We start from the raw sequence: 15865 nt of genomic DNA, 5'->3' as shown, positions 1-15865 counted from the left end.
GACTGTTCTTCCCACTCTATGCAAGGCCACCTGGGTTGGCTGGTAGACTGTTTACTTGTCTCAGTTGAACTATGGACACGCACACGCACACACTTACATCAGAGGTGTGGACTCGAGTCACATGACTTGGACTTGTGACCTGGGACTTGAATTGGACTTGAACCGCACTCCGTACGTATGTGTGGGTGAGCTGTAGCACAGCCAATCAAATTAACCAGATTTTTTTAAGAAGAAAAAAAAAAACGCTCAAAAATGCTGAGTTATTTTTTTCAGGTACATAAACTATGAAGTAGTCAACAAAAAACCGAAACGCGACATGCAAAACATGCAAGCAGAGAATCACAGACAGATGGAACAACTTCCAACTTTGTCCGACAGTTGAAGTTGCATAAAGAACGGTAGGTGGTGCTTCTCTTTTGCTACGATGAGATAGCTGACTTCATCTAACTTTGTGATGTCAACTAACTTTAATGTGTGTGATATTTTTGTCATGCTATTTTAAAGCCAGCCCTACAAGCGCATCCAAGAATAACATGCAGCTTATCTCAGAACTGTCGGTGAAAATTCTTCTTGGAGCGAAGTTTAATTGAGCTGCATTTTATAGAGGTGCAATTTCACAATTTGTGTGTATTTTCTAAGTTCACTATTTTGTCATGTGTTGAGAAAAACAGAGATTTAAGAATCACATGGTCTAATATTTACATTTAGCATAACTGCAACATGCTTTTTTTTTTTTAAAGACTCGAAAGGACTTGAAATTCAAAGTTTCAGACTTGTGACTTTACTTGGACTTTTAAACCAGTGACTTGTGACTTGAGGATAAAGACTTGAGACTTGAGACTTGCAAAACAATGACTTGGTCCCACCTCTGACTTACACTGATAGGCACTCACACATCCCCCCTCCCCTTCCAAAGCCTTCGATGCTTGTTGCCTCACGAGGCGGGTCTGGGCCCGCGCTGGAGAGTCGGCGCAGTGGCAGGATGGCTGCTGTGTTGCCTGGGATTAATCCTCACCCCCTACCCAACCCTGTTGTTGGTCACGTGCTCCATAATGTTGTACTGTGGACTTTTATGTGCTTTCTGTGCAGAGGAGTTTTTTGTTTCCTGTTCTCATGCTGTCCTCCCAGGAGCCCAGCATGAGTAGAGTTTTCCTCTTGTACTTTCCCATTGTAGTGTATATTTCAGTGTTTTTCTGTAATGCAACCGTTCTCTGACTTGTATCCCCATGTGATGTCTGTGTCGTGTGTGTAAGGTCGGGGGGCGGGTTCATTCCACTGCAGGGCAACCTGCCACTGCATGTGGCGAATAAAAGTTGACCTTGAACTTAAGAGTAGCTGGTTTGTTCACTTCTGCATTTCTGAAAATAAACTGAGAGAATTCACAAGTTCATTTCTGATGTAAGAAGCAATTTTCTGCTAAATGAAATTGACGTCAGCATGTTGTGGATGTGCGAGAAGAGACTGCATTCAGCTGATCCTGCTGATTTATATACCAGTATAATATAATAGTATAATAATATAATAAGTATAATTATAACCTCTTATTCTAGAAATCAAAAAGAAATCAAACATTTTCTACTCCTAAAATCTTCGCTAGTTTTCCCCAAAGCATAGTTCATTTTAATCCTTTAACTTAAACCTGAAAATAACAATTTCTGCCTCAGTTTTACAATATCTAAATTATCAAAAAAACCCAAACGTCAGAAAATGATCCTGAAACCCATTTCAAATTAAACCTTAAATCCCCCTTTTGAAACTCAAAATGCTTCACCCGATCTTAGGAAATTAAAAGAAAAGGTTAGTCATATCATTTCTCCAAACACCTCAGCAATCCTCCTCTCAGGTATATCTGCTCCGGCCCTGCAAACCTGTGTTTAAGGAATGAAATCAATTTAATCATCATGTCAAATCTTTTCAAACTCCTGGCTCCATCAACAGCCTGCATCCTTGGAACTTCCTAGAAACAAAACCTGTATGTTAACCTCAACTTCACATTTCATACTCAGTTTTCCCCACTTATGATCCAATCTGTGTTATAAAAAAAGAAAACTTAAAACAGAACAGTTATCAGTCATGTGTTTCTTCAGTTCATGGTAACATGAGTTATATCAAAAATGTTTCCCCTTTAGCATTCGGCATTATCCCAACAATATAATGTAATACCATAATCTAACCCCAGTCAATAAAACAGAAATTTTCTCAAAGCAAACATCAGCAACCCAAAATCAGCATCCCCAGAGTTAAGTCTTCCACTTCTCCTGCTCATGGAAAAAGCAAAACAAAGCAAAGCAAAGTATCCCCTTTCTCTTTCTGACATGGTAAATTGTTTGTCCACATTTATTCATCCCAATCTTAGTCCGGTCACACCCATTCACTCACACGCATTCACTCACACGCATTCACACCAGGTATTGCTGATAGTGGAGACTCCCGCGCAAATAATCAGATTCTCCCCTCTCAGCAACATGAGCTCATTCATTTGTTTTACTTTTTTTCTAAGAAAATAGTTCTTTATGCTTTTGGACTGGATTGGCTCGCGGCAATCCTTTTAGACAGGGACTCCCAATCTGATCAGGTCCCCACAGGTAGCCTTCTCCTCCGCCCATTGTAATCTGGAAAAGGTCACCTTATGTTTGTTCTCCTGGAAATTTTTACAGCGCTGTCAATTTCATCTTGCAGGCCTGCTTAGAACAAAAATGAGAAAAAAGAGAGCTGATTATTAGCTCATCAAAGCACAAAACAAAATCACCTGACAGGTTTTCTCTAAGTGCACTGTTACCAGTGTTGGGGAGTAACGGAATACATGTACCGCCGTTACGTATTTAAAATACAAAATATGAGTAACTGTATTCCGTTACAGTTACCGTTTAAAAAGGTGGTATTTAGAATACAGTTACTTTGTTGAAATAAATGGATTACACGGCGGTACTTCCCTGTTTCATATTGTGGCGGGTCAGGACTGTTTGGGTTTTGTTTGACAGCTACGTTCTGTTGTTCCAGGCGGCAGCGTTACGGTTGCCATGGTTACAGGGTGACGCTCTCTCTCTGCGTGTTTCCTGGGTGAGAGAGGCCTTTTTGTTGTTGTTGTGCTAAGCTAACAGGCAGAATGCTACAGGTATAGCTCTAAAGAATGTAGCATCATGGGCAGTGTAGTCCGTGCTGCAGGGAGAATGGACTGCCATACACGTTATGTGTCTGTGAGCGAGGGAGGGAGAAAAAGGAAGAGTACGAGCTGTCATCGAGCAGAAACGGGAGCTGGAAGCATGTAAATATAATAATAACCACTGCAGCCAAGAAGAGAGCCTGGCGAGCCCAGTTGTAAGTAAGCTATTAAGACTCGACTGTACACCGTGTTCGTGTTTTCCTCCAAAAACAATAAGTTCTGTTGGAGCAGCCTTTCAACGCCTCTCTCTGTCTCTGCTAGCAAAGTTGACCCAGACAACAAAGTAAAGCTAGTTTTCAGCTACGAGCCGACACAGAACCCACCGTATTAGCCAGAGGTCCCTTTACTACGGTTCGGAGCCGCGGACCTTCAGTAACAGTAATAAATCACAGCAATAGTACATTCATGTAGTTGTAAACAGCATGATAATATATTAAGTAATCCAAAGTATTCAGAATACGTTACAGAATACATTTTGGGGCATGTATTCTGTAATGGAATACATTTTAAAAGTAACCTTCCCAACACTGACTGTTACAAAAATAATGGGCCCCCTTAGACATGTCCATGTTCAATAAAACTCTCTTTATTAAAATAAGAAAACAACACAAACCTAACCGACAGAAGCAACCCATCACTACAACAACAACCTCAAAAATCTTACACACAGAACATTTTGCTTATTAATCTATCCATATGTTGTTGGGATTAGAACTTCAGGGTCACAAAAGTTTTGCCCTACTTTGGCTTAACTAATACTCACATAGTCTGAAATCAGACCTTAAATCACTCCATCTGTTCATTTTCCCCACATCATATTTCAGTTGCCTCAGGTTCTTCAGCATCCTGAGACTCTGAGGTCAACTGACCTAATTTCACCTGCTCAATACACAGAAAATCTTGTTAAAAACCACACAACTTGCACACCATCATCACTGAATTCTAAGTTTCTTTTCTAAAAACTACTACACACTAAGCGATTTGGACAAGATGATAAACAGACTCATATGCTCAACATGCTGACTAATCTTCATGAGCTCTCTTGTATTCTAAGTTTAATACATTTTCTATTTGTGTGTGTGATTGTGTATATGTTTCTTTTTGTGGTGTTTCAGACTCCTTCACAATTTTCCACTTAAACAGTCGGTTTTCTCTTTCCCAAATTTGCTAACCCAAATTTTGATTCCCCTCCTTAAATAACAGCATTCCTTGTCCTCAGCCAGAAGTTAGGGCCCACTTGTCAGGTTTATGGAGAGATGGTGCTGTGAATAGTTCAACCAGAAAGAGAGGGAGTGTTTTCTCTCTTTGGCTCATCACTGGTCATTGTTAATGACATTTCCCTCTCCACCTCAGCCCAGTGGCTTTACCCTTGAAGTCCCGTCTTCTTCACTTCATCTCACCAGTGAGTCTGAGCTCACAGGGACTGAGGCCGAGTAATGGGCCTATCCAGCCTTCCATACTCGCCTGATACAGGGGCCAAATGGGCAGGGGTGCTATGAGGGGAGGGGACACACTCTGGCTCTGGAAATTAAAGGAGTGTACGCTGCTTTCTTCATTGCATGTGTATATTAAACTATCTCACTTCTGATTCTTTCCAACAATAATTTCACATGTAACAATTTGTGTACGTGTGTTTTCTATTCATGAATGTAATTGTCAGTTGTTTTCTCTTCTTTATTTTACTTTTTTTTTTTTATCTGTTTGTTTGTGACGTGGTGGACGTCTCTAAACCATCATGCGTTCAGGCTTCAATTTCAACCCAATTCTGTTAATCCATCCTTTTCCCGCTGTTCTCGTGTTTTCAGGTTGAGGAGAGTCCCTTGTATTGACACACTAAAGCATACAATTAATATCTTTTTCATTTCTTTTCTTAAAACATTCAGTCTCTAATTCCTCTGTTTTCATGTTGCAACGTCTCTCATTAGCTCACAAGCTATAATCAGACTTCCCGTTTGACGCACACACTCTGCAGTTTGTCTACGCACACACTTCTCTCTCAGACTTCCTCTGTTCACGCACTCTTCTATGAGTTATTATTACTTATTTATTATTTTGTACAAATCACACAGAATCATTCAAATCGAGTACTCACAACATTCACACACTTAGAATCACTCAAAACACGTTTTCCTACGAGTATTTTATCAAACCTGCTTTTTAGACTCAGAAAGAGGAAGTAGACAACACCCAGTTAAGTGCGTATGTCCTCTTAAAAGAGACGAGAAATAAACACATATGGGACAATTCTCCCCATCTTAGACAAAATGTGACCTTAAATGTCCGTTTCTAAGTCATGTTCTTCTCTACACACAACTCTTGGCCTCCAGGGCATAATTTGAACATAATCTTTTTACTTTACCAGAGCTAGACCTAATCTAAATCCTGTCTCATTCACTGCTGAAGTTCTAGTTCAATGAACACATGTGTCGCAGTTTAAAATTAAAAGAGGAAGTAACGCACACCCAAGAACTGTGTGTGGGTGTTAATGTCTGTGTCCCTTCAAACGAAGAAAAGGTGAACATATATGGTGAGTTTTCCTCAATTTACACAAAATATGACATTAAATATTCTTTTCTAATTCCTGTTCTTCTTTAAACACAATGAATGACCTCCAGGTCATAACCTTTGGACTTATAACTCTGATATAAGTCCACACAGCGCACCAAGCACAGAGAAAATTCAACCTCAGTGCTTCAGAATTCTCCTCAAAATTCAGAAACTGTTTCTGTCATTTATCTGCCCAAGAACTTCATCACATGGACCTCGCCGGGTCCAGTAATCTTCAGCACATGTATATCACCGCAGCCAGTGATGATTTAAAAACAGTTTCTTGTCTCAGTTTACCCAGCATTCACTTATCGGATGGACCGCAGCCGATCCATCCATATCAACACAATTGTGTATCCACATGTACACAACTTATTCTTCACTTGTATCACAGCACATCTAGTAATATCTTCAGAATTACTTCAAATTGGTAAACATTGATTTTTCTTTAAAATCAACTTACCATTAGAACTCAAGATCACAGCTGACTCGATTCTCTGAAATCCTGAGTCAGTTAAACACCTTGCTCAACTCACGGTGTCCTTTTCTCGGACTCCCTCGTCCGAGCTCACTCTTTTCACCCCGGCATCTCCACCGGAATGTTACGAGATCTTCCACTCTTACTTGGTGAAAGAAGGTAACTTCGTAAGGTCTCTCCACGGTCTCACAGTAGCAAACAACCTGCGCATTCAGAAGATCCCCTTCCCACTGTAATTCAATTCTCATAGACCCAAAAGTAAGCATATTATTTCCCTAGTCAAAAGTGAAACTGTTCCTCACACAGTAATTCTTAATCCAACCTTAAAATGAAACCAACAGCCTTCGTGTTTTGAAACTAAAAAGAGGAAGGAACAGCCCCCAATTTTAACTGTGCATGTTGTTACTCGACAACACACACACACAGACACAGACCCAGGGCAATTCTTCATGGATCATTTATCAACATTCAAGCCAACACAGTCCGCATTGGTTATTCTTCTGGACCTCAGCGGATCCACCAAATTCTTGTAAGCATATCAACCATTCACCGATTTATTTCTTTTCCTCAGACCACGCCGGATCTGTTAATATCAACAATGCTGCAAACTCAGAATTGTACAGCTGATTCTTCCCTTCAGACCACGCCGGATCTGTTACTTCAGCACAATAAACACTGATTTTCCTTCAAAATCAGTTTACCAAGAGCCACAAAACCATTTCTTACTCGATTTTCTGAAATTCTGTCACTTAAACATCCTGACAGCACCAGGTGTTTTCTGTCGGACTTCCTCGTCCGAAATTACTCTTTTTACTCAGAGTCTCAGAAAGGGGAAGTGGCCGCACCCAAATGTTAACTACGCACTTTCTCAACCCGAAAAAGAGACAGAAAAAGAGACTTCAAAGCCTCTCACACACCGCCTGCAGCCAACGGCACTTAGATCACTTCAGACAGTTTCTTACGTCACTGTTTTCAACTGTAACATGTGGATCACAGCTGATCCGGATATGGAGCGGCAGAGCTCCCCTCAGACGCTACTAGTCGTTCTCTGATTCAGCAACGCGTAATTTACCCTATCCAATGATACTGAATTTCAAACCAATTAAATGCACGCTCGCAGAAGGAGGAAAATGCCCTCTCTGCCTCACGCGGATCTTCGCGGGTCTCGCACTGTACATTACCAAGCACCTAAATATAAGGAAACTCTGGAACAAAAGCTATATAAGTCTGACCGTCTTATTTCTGCAGCCACTGTAAAACCATAAGGTGTTTCTTCCGTTTCACCACGACATATACATTTCATGTAAAGACGATCCCCTGTACGTGAGTATTCAATTTGGCACGATCCCAAAATGAGCATGCCTTTCTCTAGATACGGATGAAACTACTACAGCCCCTGCAGCATTATCATCATAATTACTTCAACACAGTAAACCTTGACGTGCTTCAAACTAAGTTTTTACTGTTTCCCTAAAGCTCACGGCTGGCTTGAGTCTGTTAAATGTCAACTCCCCGGACCTCTGCGTTCTGTGGAACGCCAGGACTGCCATAATGAATGAATTAAATACACCATTAAATAATTAATTAAATGTGGCAATAATTAATTAAAATCGGAAATAATTAATTACATAAATATTTATGGCCCATGTAATTAATTAATTATTGACACATTTAATTAATTAATGACACATTTAATTAATTATTGACACATTTAATTAATTAATTACACATTTAATTAATTATTGACATATTTAATTAATTATTTCTTTATTTCACATTTTAATTAATTATTGACACATTTAATTAATTATTTCTTTATTTCACATTTTAATTCATTATTGACATATTTAATTAATTATTTCTTTATTTCACATTTTAATTAATTATTGACACATTTAATTAATTAATTACACATTTAATTAATTATTGACATATTTAATTAATTATTTCTTTATTTCACATTTTAATTAATTATTGACAAATTTAATTAATTATTTCTTTATTTCACATTTTAATTCATTATTGCACAGTTGACTCCTTCAGGTCTCACCATGAAATAATTTTATCTGTCAACCTCACCCATCAAACTCAGGGGGCGGGGTTAACGCTGCCATGCAGCTTCTCTAACATTTGATTGGTTGCCGTGCAAAATAAGGCAAGACAGGTCAATCCTAGATAATCGATTGCTTGTGTCGACTTGGTATCCCAGAATGCATTTCAAATCACAGGCAGCAATAGTGTAGTTTTAATAGTGTTTTAGCTGCGAATGTCTGGTCAGGTTGTCAACATAGAACATGTTTGCAAAAGTGCTCAGATGTTTTCAGACATTTCACTAGCTCTGCTAACAGTCAGCTGACACCGAGCTCACAGCCCCGGTGTTCCAGCTTAACTGTTTATTTTGTGTGTATTTGTTTGGTTTGGAGGGGTGGGGGCTACGTTAACCGGTTTGTTTAGATATTCCACTCTCTGTGTTCCACATGTTGCATTTGCAGATTCTCATTTTCACCGAACGATCGTCTCTTTCCGCCTGGTCTTGTGTCTCTGTGCTTCTGTAACATAAAGAACAAGCTGACGTGTTTCTCACGACACCAGCGATCAGCTCAACAGGCCCTCAGTTTACCTGCATGCATCCTCCTCCTCCTCACCTGTCAGCGGTTGTTTAACACCTGCTGCTAATTCAAGAAACACGTCCACGTTACCTGGTGATAGTCACAGTTTAACTGGGCAGCCGGTGCACAATATAATGCAATGTCAGCACATTTTTCTGCACAAGATAAGTAAATATAGTTTAAATATAGTTTTTCCCGAGCGCAGAGCTATCTCCACAAGCTGTTTGATACGACTGAGCCACAGTTCAGTAAGAACAGTCCCTAACATTTAGCTCAGCTCGCTTCTTTCAGTGGCAGAGCTGCAGGCCGCTTTTTGAACTGGTCAAACTGGTTTCTCCACGCCAACAAAATGCACAGCAGCTTTTCATTCCTTAATGAAATGCCTCGGCTTTTATAGAGGTGTGGACGTGTTGGGTCATCGGCATCTGAGAGATTTCAGCAGAGGTGACAAAAGCACAGACATTCTTAAGTTGAAATACAGAAGTACAGATACTCCTCCATCCTTTTCAGAGTCGCCGAGGGGCGGGAGCCTATCACAGCTGTCAGTGGCGGTCCTAGCCTGTTTGGCGCCCTGGGCAAACACTCCCTCTGGCGCCCCCCCACACACACACACACAAAGCATATTGAGGATTGTACATTAACATAAAACTGTTGTACACACACACACACACATATGAAGAGAGACAGAGTATGCATATGCAAACAGCTACCAAACAGCCATCATAATATGTCATACAATGAGAACAGGACAAATCAACAATCAACAATGACTAATTAATATTAAAATCTGTAACATAATGTATTGTTTGGAGTTTAGTCTGTTACTGTTACTATTTTTACCATTTCTTCTTGGAGCAACTGTAACTCACATAATTTCCTCAGAGATTAATAAAGTATTCTGATTCTGGTTCTTCAGGATGACCTGCCATTATCCAATCACACATCTGCTTACCTGTATCTTTTGTTTCTCCTCCTCTTCTTTTCTCTTTTTTCTAAACTGAGCTCCTGATGACTTTGAACTTTTCTTGTCCATCTTCCATTGGTTTTAATTTTGCACTCCAGTATGAACACAAATCCCCCAACCCGAGGATCACCACAACATCACCTAACACACCTACACCTTAGTTCACAGATTCACTTTGTCTAAGGTTTATTTCTGAGATTTCACACAACCCAGGATTCAAATCATGAATCCATAATGAGCTTGGATTTACAACATTATAAATGAAATGTGCTCTATTTGGAAGTAGCAGCCCCCCCCCCCTCCCCTTTCGACGGCTTGTGTGAGACTTTAAATCATCAAACTGTAAATTTAAAATTGTTATTGATCCCTTTACCCCGAGTCCTAAAGTGTATATTTATTTTCTTACTCTTCTTATATTTATTGTTTGTTTCCTTGCACTGCTGTAACTGGAGCCTCGTCGTCTCTCTATAAACTGGACTGTATGTAGCGGAGATGACAATAAAGTTTACTTTGACTTCAGCAGCGAGCAGGCGCACAGAGGGCTCTCGCTCACTTTTCGTGTAGAATTTAGAAAAAACATCGGTGCAAATTATAAGTCTGTATCATGATGTCTGGTGTTTTCGTGTTTGCTGGTTTGTTTTTATTTTGTTTTATTTTGCGAGTTGGTTATTAGATGCTGCTCCAGACGGTCAGAAAATCCCCCGCCGCCCCGCCCTCTCCTCTCTGCGCCCCAAGTAGCAGGCGCACCTCGCAAACGAAGGGCGTCCTTACTCCCAGCAAATGGGCGATAGAAAGCCGATCGGTGCCTGTGACATTCCCAATATGCGCTGGTTGACGTCGGGGCAGCATGAGTACGAGCATTTTATATTTTTTTTGCCGATACCCCACCACGATGCCGCCCCGGGCAACCGCCCGTGTCGCCCGTATCTAAAACCGCTACTGACAGCTGTCATAGGGCGAGAGGCGGGGTCCACCCTGGACAGGTCTCCAGTCTGACGCTGGGCTATCACACAGGGACAGACAACCAGTTGCATTCACATTCACACCTTTGGACAATTTAGAGTTTCCAAGGAACGTAACCTTTGTCCGAACCTCGGTCTTTGGACTGTGGAAGGAAGTCGGAGAACCTGCAGAGAACCCACACCAACTCCACACAGAAAGACTGATGGTGGAACTCAGGACTGTCTTGCTGTGAGGCAACAGTGTCACTGCTGTACACATACTCTTTAAAAAAATACTCCAGTACTGATTCAACTTCGTTACTTAAGTAAAACTAAAGAAGTACAGGCTCTGAAAGGAGTAAGAAAGTAAAAAGTAGCTCTTTGGAGGACGAATCAGTGAAGTAGAACACGAGCATCTAAACAGGAAATGAGCAGAGTCGGGGGTTAAAGTGGATTCAGCAGGTGTGGAAATCCTAAAAATGGCTGTCGTGGCTCAGTGTGGGAAAAGAATTATCACTCACAATTTCAGGCTCTTTACACTTGAATTCAACAGATGTGAGCAGATGTGTGATGAGTTGCCCTCTACACTGACAGCACACAGTTTGTGCTGGGTTTTCCAGATGCTTTAAAGTTGGTATGAAGGAGGAGTTCAGTCAATGAATCACACGAGTCTCTGTCACACTTGATGTAAGCTGTGACCATGAAACCAGTGTGCAGCAGTCACACGCTGTTCTTTACTCAAACCCATCACAGTGCAGCAAACTCACCTGATTTTCCTGCATTTACCTGTTTTTCAGGTTAATGCAGCAGCTGGACCTTCAGCTGCAGCACTGTGACACAAACTGCACGCGGACAGTTTGTGTGTTTGCCGATGTTTGCTGAGCCGATAGAAACTCCCTTTATGCTCGCTTCTCTTTAGCAGCGCTCAGAAGCTGAAGTACCACAACTTACAACGTCCCACAAGCCCTGACTTGTTGCACGTTTTATGCCACATTAACACATCTCATGTGTTTCTGTTTAGACTCAAATCAGTTGGATGTTTGGAGGCTCGCGGTGACAAAATTATAACTTCCCCCAAATGTGTTAAAGCAAAAGTAACGAGAGTAGAAAGTATAAATATTTGTAGGGAGGGAAAGTAAAAAGTACTCGCACACATACCTGAAGTACTTTTTGACGTCTTTCACGTCTGCTTATTACAAGACTGACGCTCTGCAGCTGCATTTTACTGTTTCGGGTGCAGCAGGAGGGGGAGGAGCCAGTGATAACCTCGGGGTATGTTGAGGAAAAACTGCCAGCGAGCAGGTTTAGCACACAGACTTTGAGTTTTGTCGTTTCTGGAGCAGAAAACCTGGAGGATTAACAAACTCTGATTTTTAATTAAACCCGAGCGTCCCGAGAGCTTTCTGAGGGCGAGTGAGGTTTGTGTGTTTGCTCTTTGGTTTCCTGATCACGTCCTGTAATTGCTAGTTGCTGCGTTCTTTGTGTCCACAGGCTTACAAATGCAGAAATGAGACAGGCTCGTTTTAAAAGTCCTCTCCCAACAACGTGGACAAAATGTGTTTATGGAAAACATATTTTGGATGACACAGATCGTAGTTTCAGCACGTTGTAGTTTGATAACCAGCTTCCCCAGCGCAAAGATCCTCCCTGATAATGTAACCTTCACGTCAGAGTTCGGCTTCTTTCTCTTCTTCTTCGTGCAGGTTTGCAGCCACCATCATGTCAGAGTCCGGACGAAGCGCAGACGACGCGAGGGTCGCCTTTCAGTCCTGCAAAAGTTCTGATCCGAGAGACCGCGTTCAGTTTTACAGCTCCTGGGTCGACAACTACGAGAAGGTCGGTGTGAAGGACCAGAAATGTCTCTATTACTGAACAAGGCTTCCATCCTCTAAGGAGGGGGTCCAGTCACACACACAAAATAATTTTTAACCAAATCGCTTCATTTCAAGGGCTCAACAGTAATTGGACAAATTAAATGACTGAAAATAAAAAGCTCATTTCTAACACTTGGTTGAAACCCTTTTGCTCCCAGCTGCTGATAAACATGCTAAAGATGCTCTCCATCGGGACTTATTTCCCATCAGCTGGTTTGTCCCGTTTTAGTTTAGGTGTGTCTGTGCTGCAGTCCACTGACAGGATGTTTGGTTTTGCTGATGTTGGACAGGATCACACCCTGATGAGCTACAGAGCACCACATCTGGCCGTCAGCTGTCTGTCTGAGCACTTCACTGGGAATCCTGAAAAAGCTCTGGTTCTGGATGTCGCCTGCGGGACCGGATGGGTTGCTAAACTGGTGAGAGCAGTCTCCTTCCAGCATTATGAGCCTTGGTCTAAGGTGACATCCCCCCCCCCCCCCCCCCCCCCACTGAGCCTCAGCACTGTTTAAAACCCCCAAAAACAACAACAACTTTTTTAGACAAAAAACAGCTTGAAAAAGAAGAATAATGAACCTGGGAGATGGTTCAGTACAGAGCTAGAAAGTGTTTGTTACAATTACCATTTGGACTTTAAGTAAAAATGTTTGTTTATAACCTGTTTAAAGGCTTTAATCACAGCATCATGACCTAAATGTATTTAATGGGCGTCTAAGGAGCTCGGAAAGAAAAGCGTCTGGACTTCTTTAAGTTTCTTGAAGACGTTTCATCCGAGAAGCTTCTTCAGTTGGATGCAGTTGGTGGAGAGTCCCAGATTTAAGCCCTATAGGAGTGTCCCTGAGAGGGTCATGGGCCCCCATTGATCCTCTACCTCATAGGTGTCAAACTCTGGCCCGCGGGCCAAATTTGGCCCACAGCCTAATTAAATTTGGCCCGCGAAGCCATACAAAATTACTATCAGAGCTGGCCTGCCAGTATTATACAGTGCATGTACTGCTAATACTACAATTCCCAGAATGCTCTGTTGGTGTTTTGGCGCGTCAGTCATGACAGGACCCATTAGCACCCTCTCCATAGTCATAGCAACCATGCAAATACTGCCATGCTACCTATCCCAAAATGGAAAAAAGAAAGGCAGAAAACAGGAGCTTTCTGGACAGGTGGGAGAATATGATGAAAATCTGATAAATGATGAAATGATAAAATTTAATTCAGAAGGCATGTGTGCAATATTAAGTTATATATACGTTTATATAAGTTATATATATTGTTTAGTATTAAGTTTTGCTTGTTCCATATTCAGTTTTTCAGCAAAACTTGTTTGAGTCCATAAGAAAAGATTCCTTGTTATATTTGGAGGAAGATTTTTTTCCAATGAATATTAACGTTAGCCCGCGACTTTGATCCAGTTTTGAATTTTGGCCCACTGTGTATTTGAGTTTGACACCCCTGCTCTACCTAATCACACGAGCCGAGGTGTGAAAACGGGTGTGGGTCACAATCAGCAGAGGCCTTAGTCAAACCTCTAACATGACAGCAATGTGTGAATACCAGATGTCCAACCAGCACAAACGTCGGTTGTTTCTTGTGTATTTAGATGTTCGAGCTGGGCTTCAGGCACTTTGTGGGCGTGGACGGCAGTGAAGGCATGCTGCAGATAGCTGAAAAGACCGGCCTCTATCAGGACCTCAAACTGGTCTTACTGGGTCCACAGCCGCTACCTGTACAGACTGGTACAGACACACCTACCACACATTCATAAATATAGCCCTGTTCTTCTCGTGCTAACTGAAGGGATTTCTCTCTTCCAGATGTGTTTGATGTGGTGACCATTGTTGGCGCTCTGGATGCTGGCTTTGTTCCAGTCAGTGCTGTCAGGGAGCTGTGCCGGGCCGCCAAACCAGGTAACTTTAGCATTTAGCTGAAGGATGTGCATTGTGCGCTCTGGCATCAGCAGCATGGTGGTGCAGCCGTGAGCACTTATGCCTCACATCGAGCACGTTCTCTGTAGCTGCTGTGATCTGAATGATTTGTGTTCAGGAGGCTTTGTCTGTATGGTGAGAGGGAACCACAGAGGAGCACCGGCAGAGAGTTACAAGAAGGACCTGGAGGCAGAGCTGCAGCGGATGGAGGAGGAGGGACTGTGGAGTCGAGTAGCAATCCAGGAGGTGGACCGATACATGGAAGACCCGCATCTGAAAATCGAAAGAGATGGAAAGACCGAGGAGGAGGTCGTGTACATCAGCGGGAATGTTTATTTCTACAAGAAATCGGTTGGTCCATAGGAGCATGTGGTGCAGCTGAGTAGGAGGGGAGAAGTGGGTTCAGGGTGACCCACACGACGCAGCCGAGTCCTGATGGAGAGCAGGTCGCTCTCACATCATCTGCAGCTCTGCTGGTCAGTGACATCATCACGGAGGACTTTTTCAATCTTTTTTGAACTGTATCAACGTAAACATGAGACTTCAGGTTTGATGAAGTGTGCATCGTCTCATAGTTCAGGAAAAGACGCTTAAACCACGTGTCACATGTTTTATTGGCTAAATAAACATTTACTCTGCTTCTCACATCACGAGAGGAACAAACACAACATGTGTGTGCGTTTTGTTGCAGTTTCACCTTTTTTCAGCAGGTGTGTGTGTGTGTGTGTGTGTGTGTGTGTGTGTGTGTGTGTGTGTGCCATAACACCAACTAAGGGAATTTCACCGCTAGGAAATATAAAAATGGTGTGCACACAGATTGGTTCGGGTGTTAAACCTTTATTAAATATATTTTTGTTAACAAAACAAAAGGAGTGTGGAAGAGGAGCCACCACCTGAAAGGTTCTCGGTCACAAGAACATTAAAAACAATCAGACAAATATGGAAGGACACTCGGCACCAGGCTGGCTGCTCACAGTCACACAGCTACGAAGATTTACTCTCAGCCACACAATATGAAGAAACCACACACACCCTTTTAGAACAAAGAAAATAGCGAGCACACGAGCCAAATAGTGATCTACACTCCACAGGTGAACTGTCGCCTGCACCACTGATGGTCGTGATAACGATTAGTCCCGCGCAAACACGGCGCTCTCTGTGGCGGCTGCAGCAAGTCACCAAACAAGCTAACACAAATAGCATAGCGTGTTTCTGTTTAGACTCAAAGATGTTTGGAGGCTCGCGGTGACAAAATTATAACTCCCCCCAAATGTGTTAAAGCAAAAGTAACGAGAGTAGAAAGTATAAATATTTGTAGGGAGGGAAAGTAAAAAGTACTCGCACACATACCTGAAATACTTTTTCAC

The 15865-nt window shown here is 42.0% G+C and overlaps 1 protein-coding gene across 2 annotated transcripts; it reads left to right on the top strand.

Annotated features, from left to right (window-relative positions):
• Window positions 1-156: 156 nt before the first annotated feature.
• LOC148100735 (methyltransferase-like protein 27) lies at window positions 157-15156 on the top strand. Of its 2 annotated transcripts, none has more exons than XM_087848559.1 (6): window positions 157-398; window positions 12406-12538; window positions 12867-12995; window positions 14174-14309; window positions 14388-14480; window positions 14617-15156. In XM_087848559.1, the coding sequence occupies exons 2-6, from the start codon at window positions 12422-12424 to the stop codon at window positions 14859-14861; spliced, it is 720 nt and encodes a 239-aa protein (XP_087704685.1). In that variant the 5' UTR covers window positions 157-398; window positions 12406-12421; the 3' UTR covers window positions 14862-15156. The 2 variants fall into 2 exon arrangements, with proteins under 2 accessions (XP_087704685.1, XP_087704684.1); XM_087848558.1 differs by lacking the exon at window positions 157-398 and adding an exon at window positions 11936-12120.
• The last annotated feature ends 709 nt before the right edge of the window (window positions 15157-15865 follow it).

This window comes from Neolamprologus brichardi, chromosome 11 (genome assembly GCF_056152115.1).
Source record: "Neolamprologus brichardi isolate AB-2024 chromosome 11, ASM5615211v1, whole genome shotgun sequence".
Classification (NCBI taxonomy): Eukaryota; Metazoa; Chordata; class Actinopteri; order Cichliformes; family Cichlidae; genus Neolamprologus; species Neolamprologus brichardi.
The sequence above is the reverse complement of the archived record's forward strand: the minus strand, read 5'-3'. Positions and strand labels throughout refer to the sequence as shown.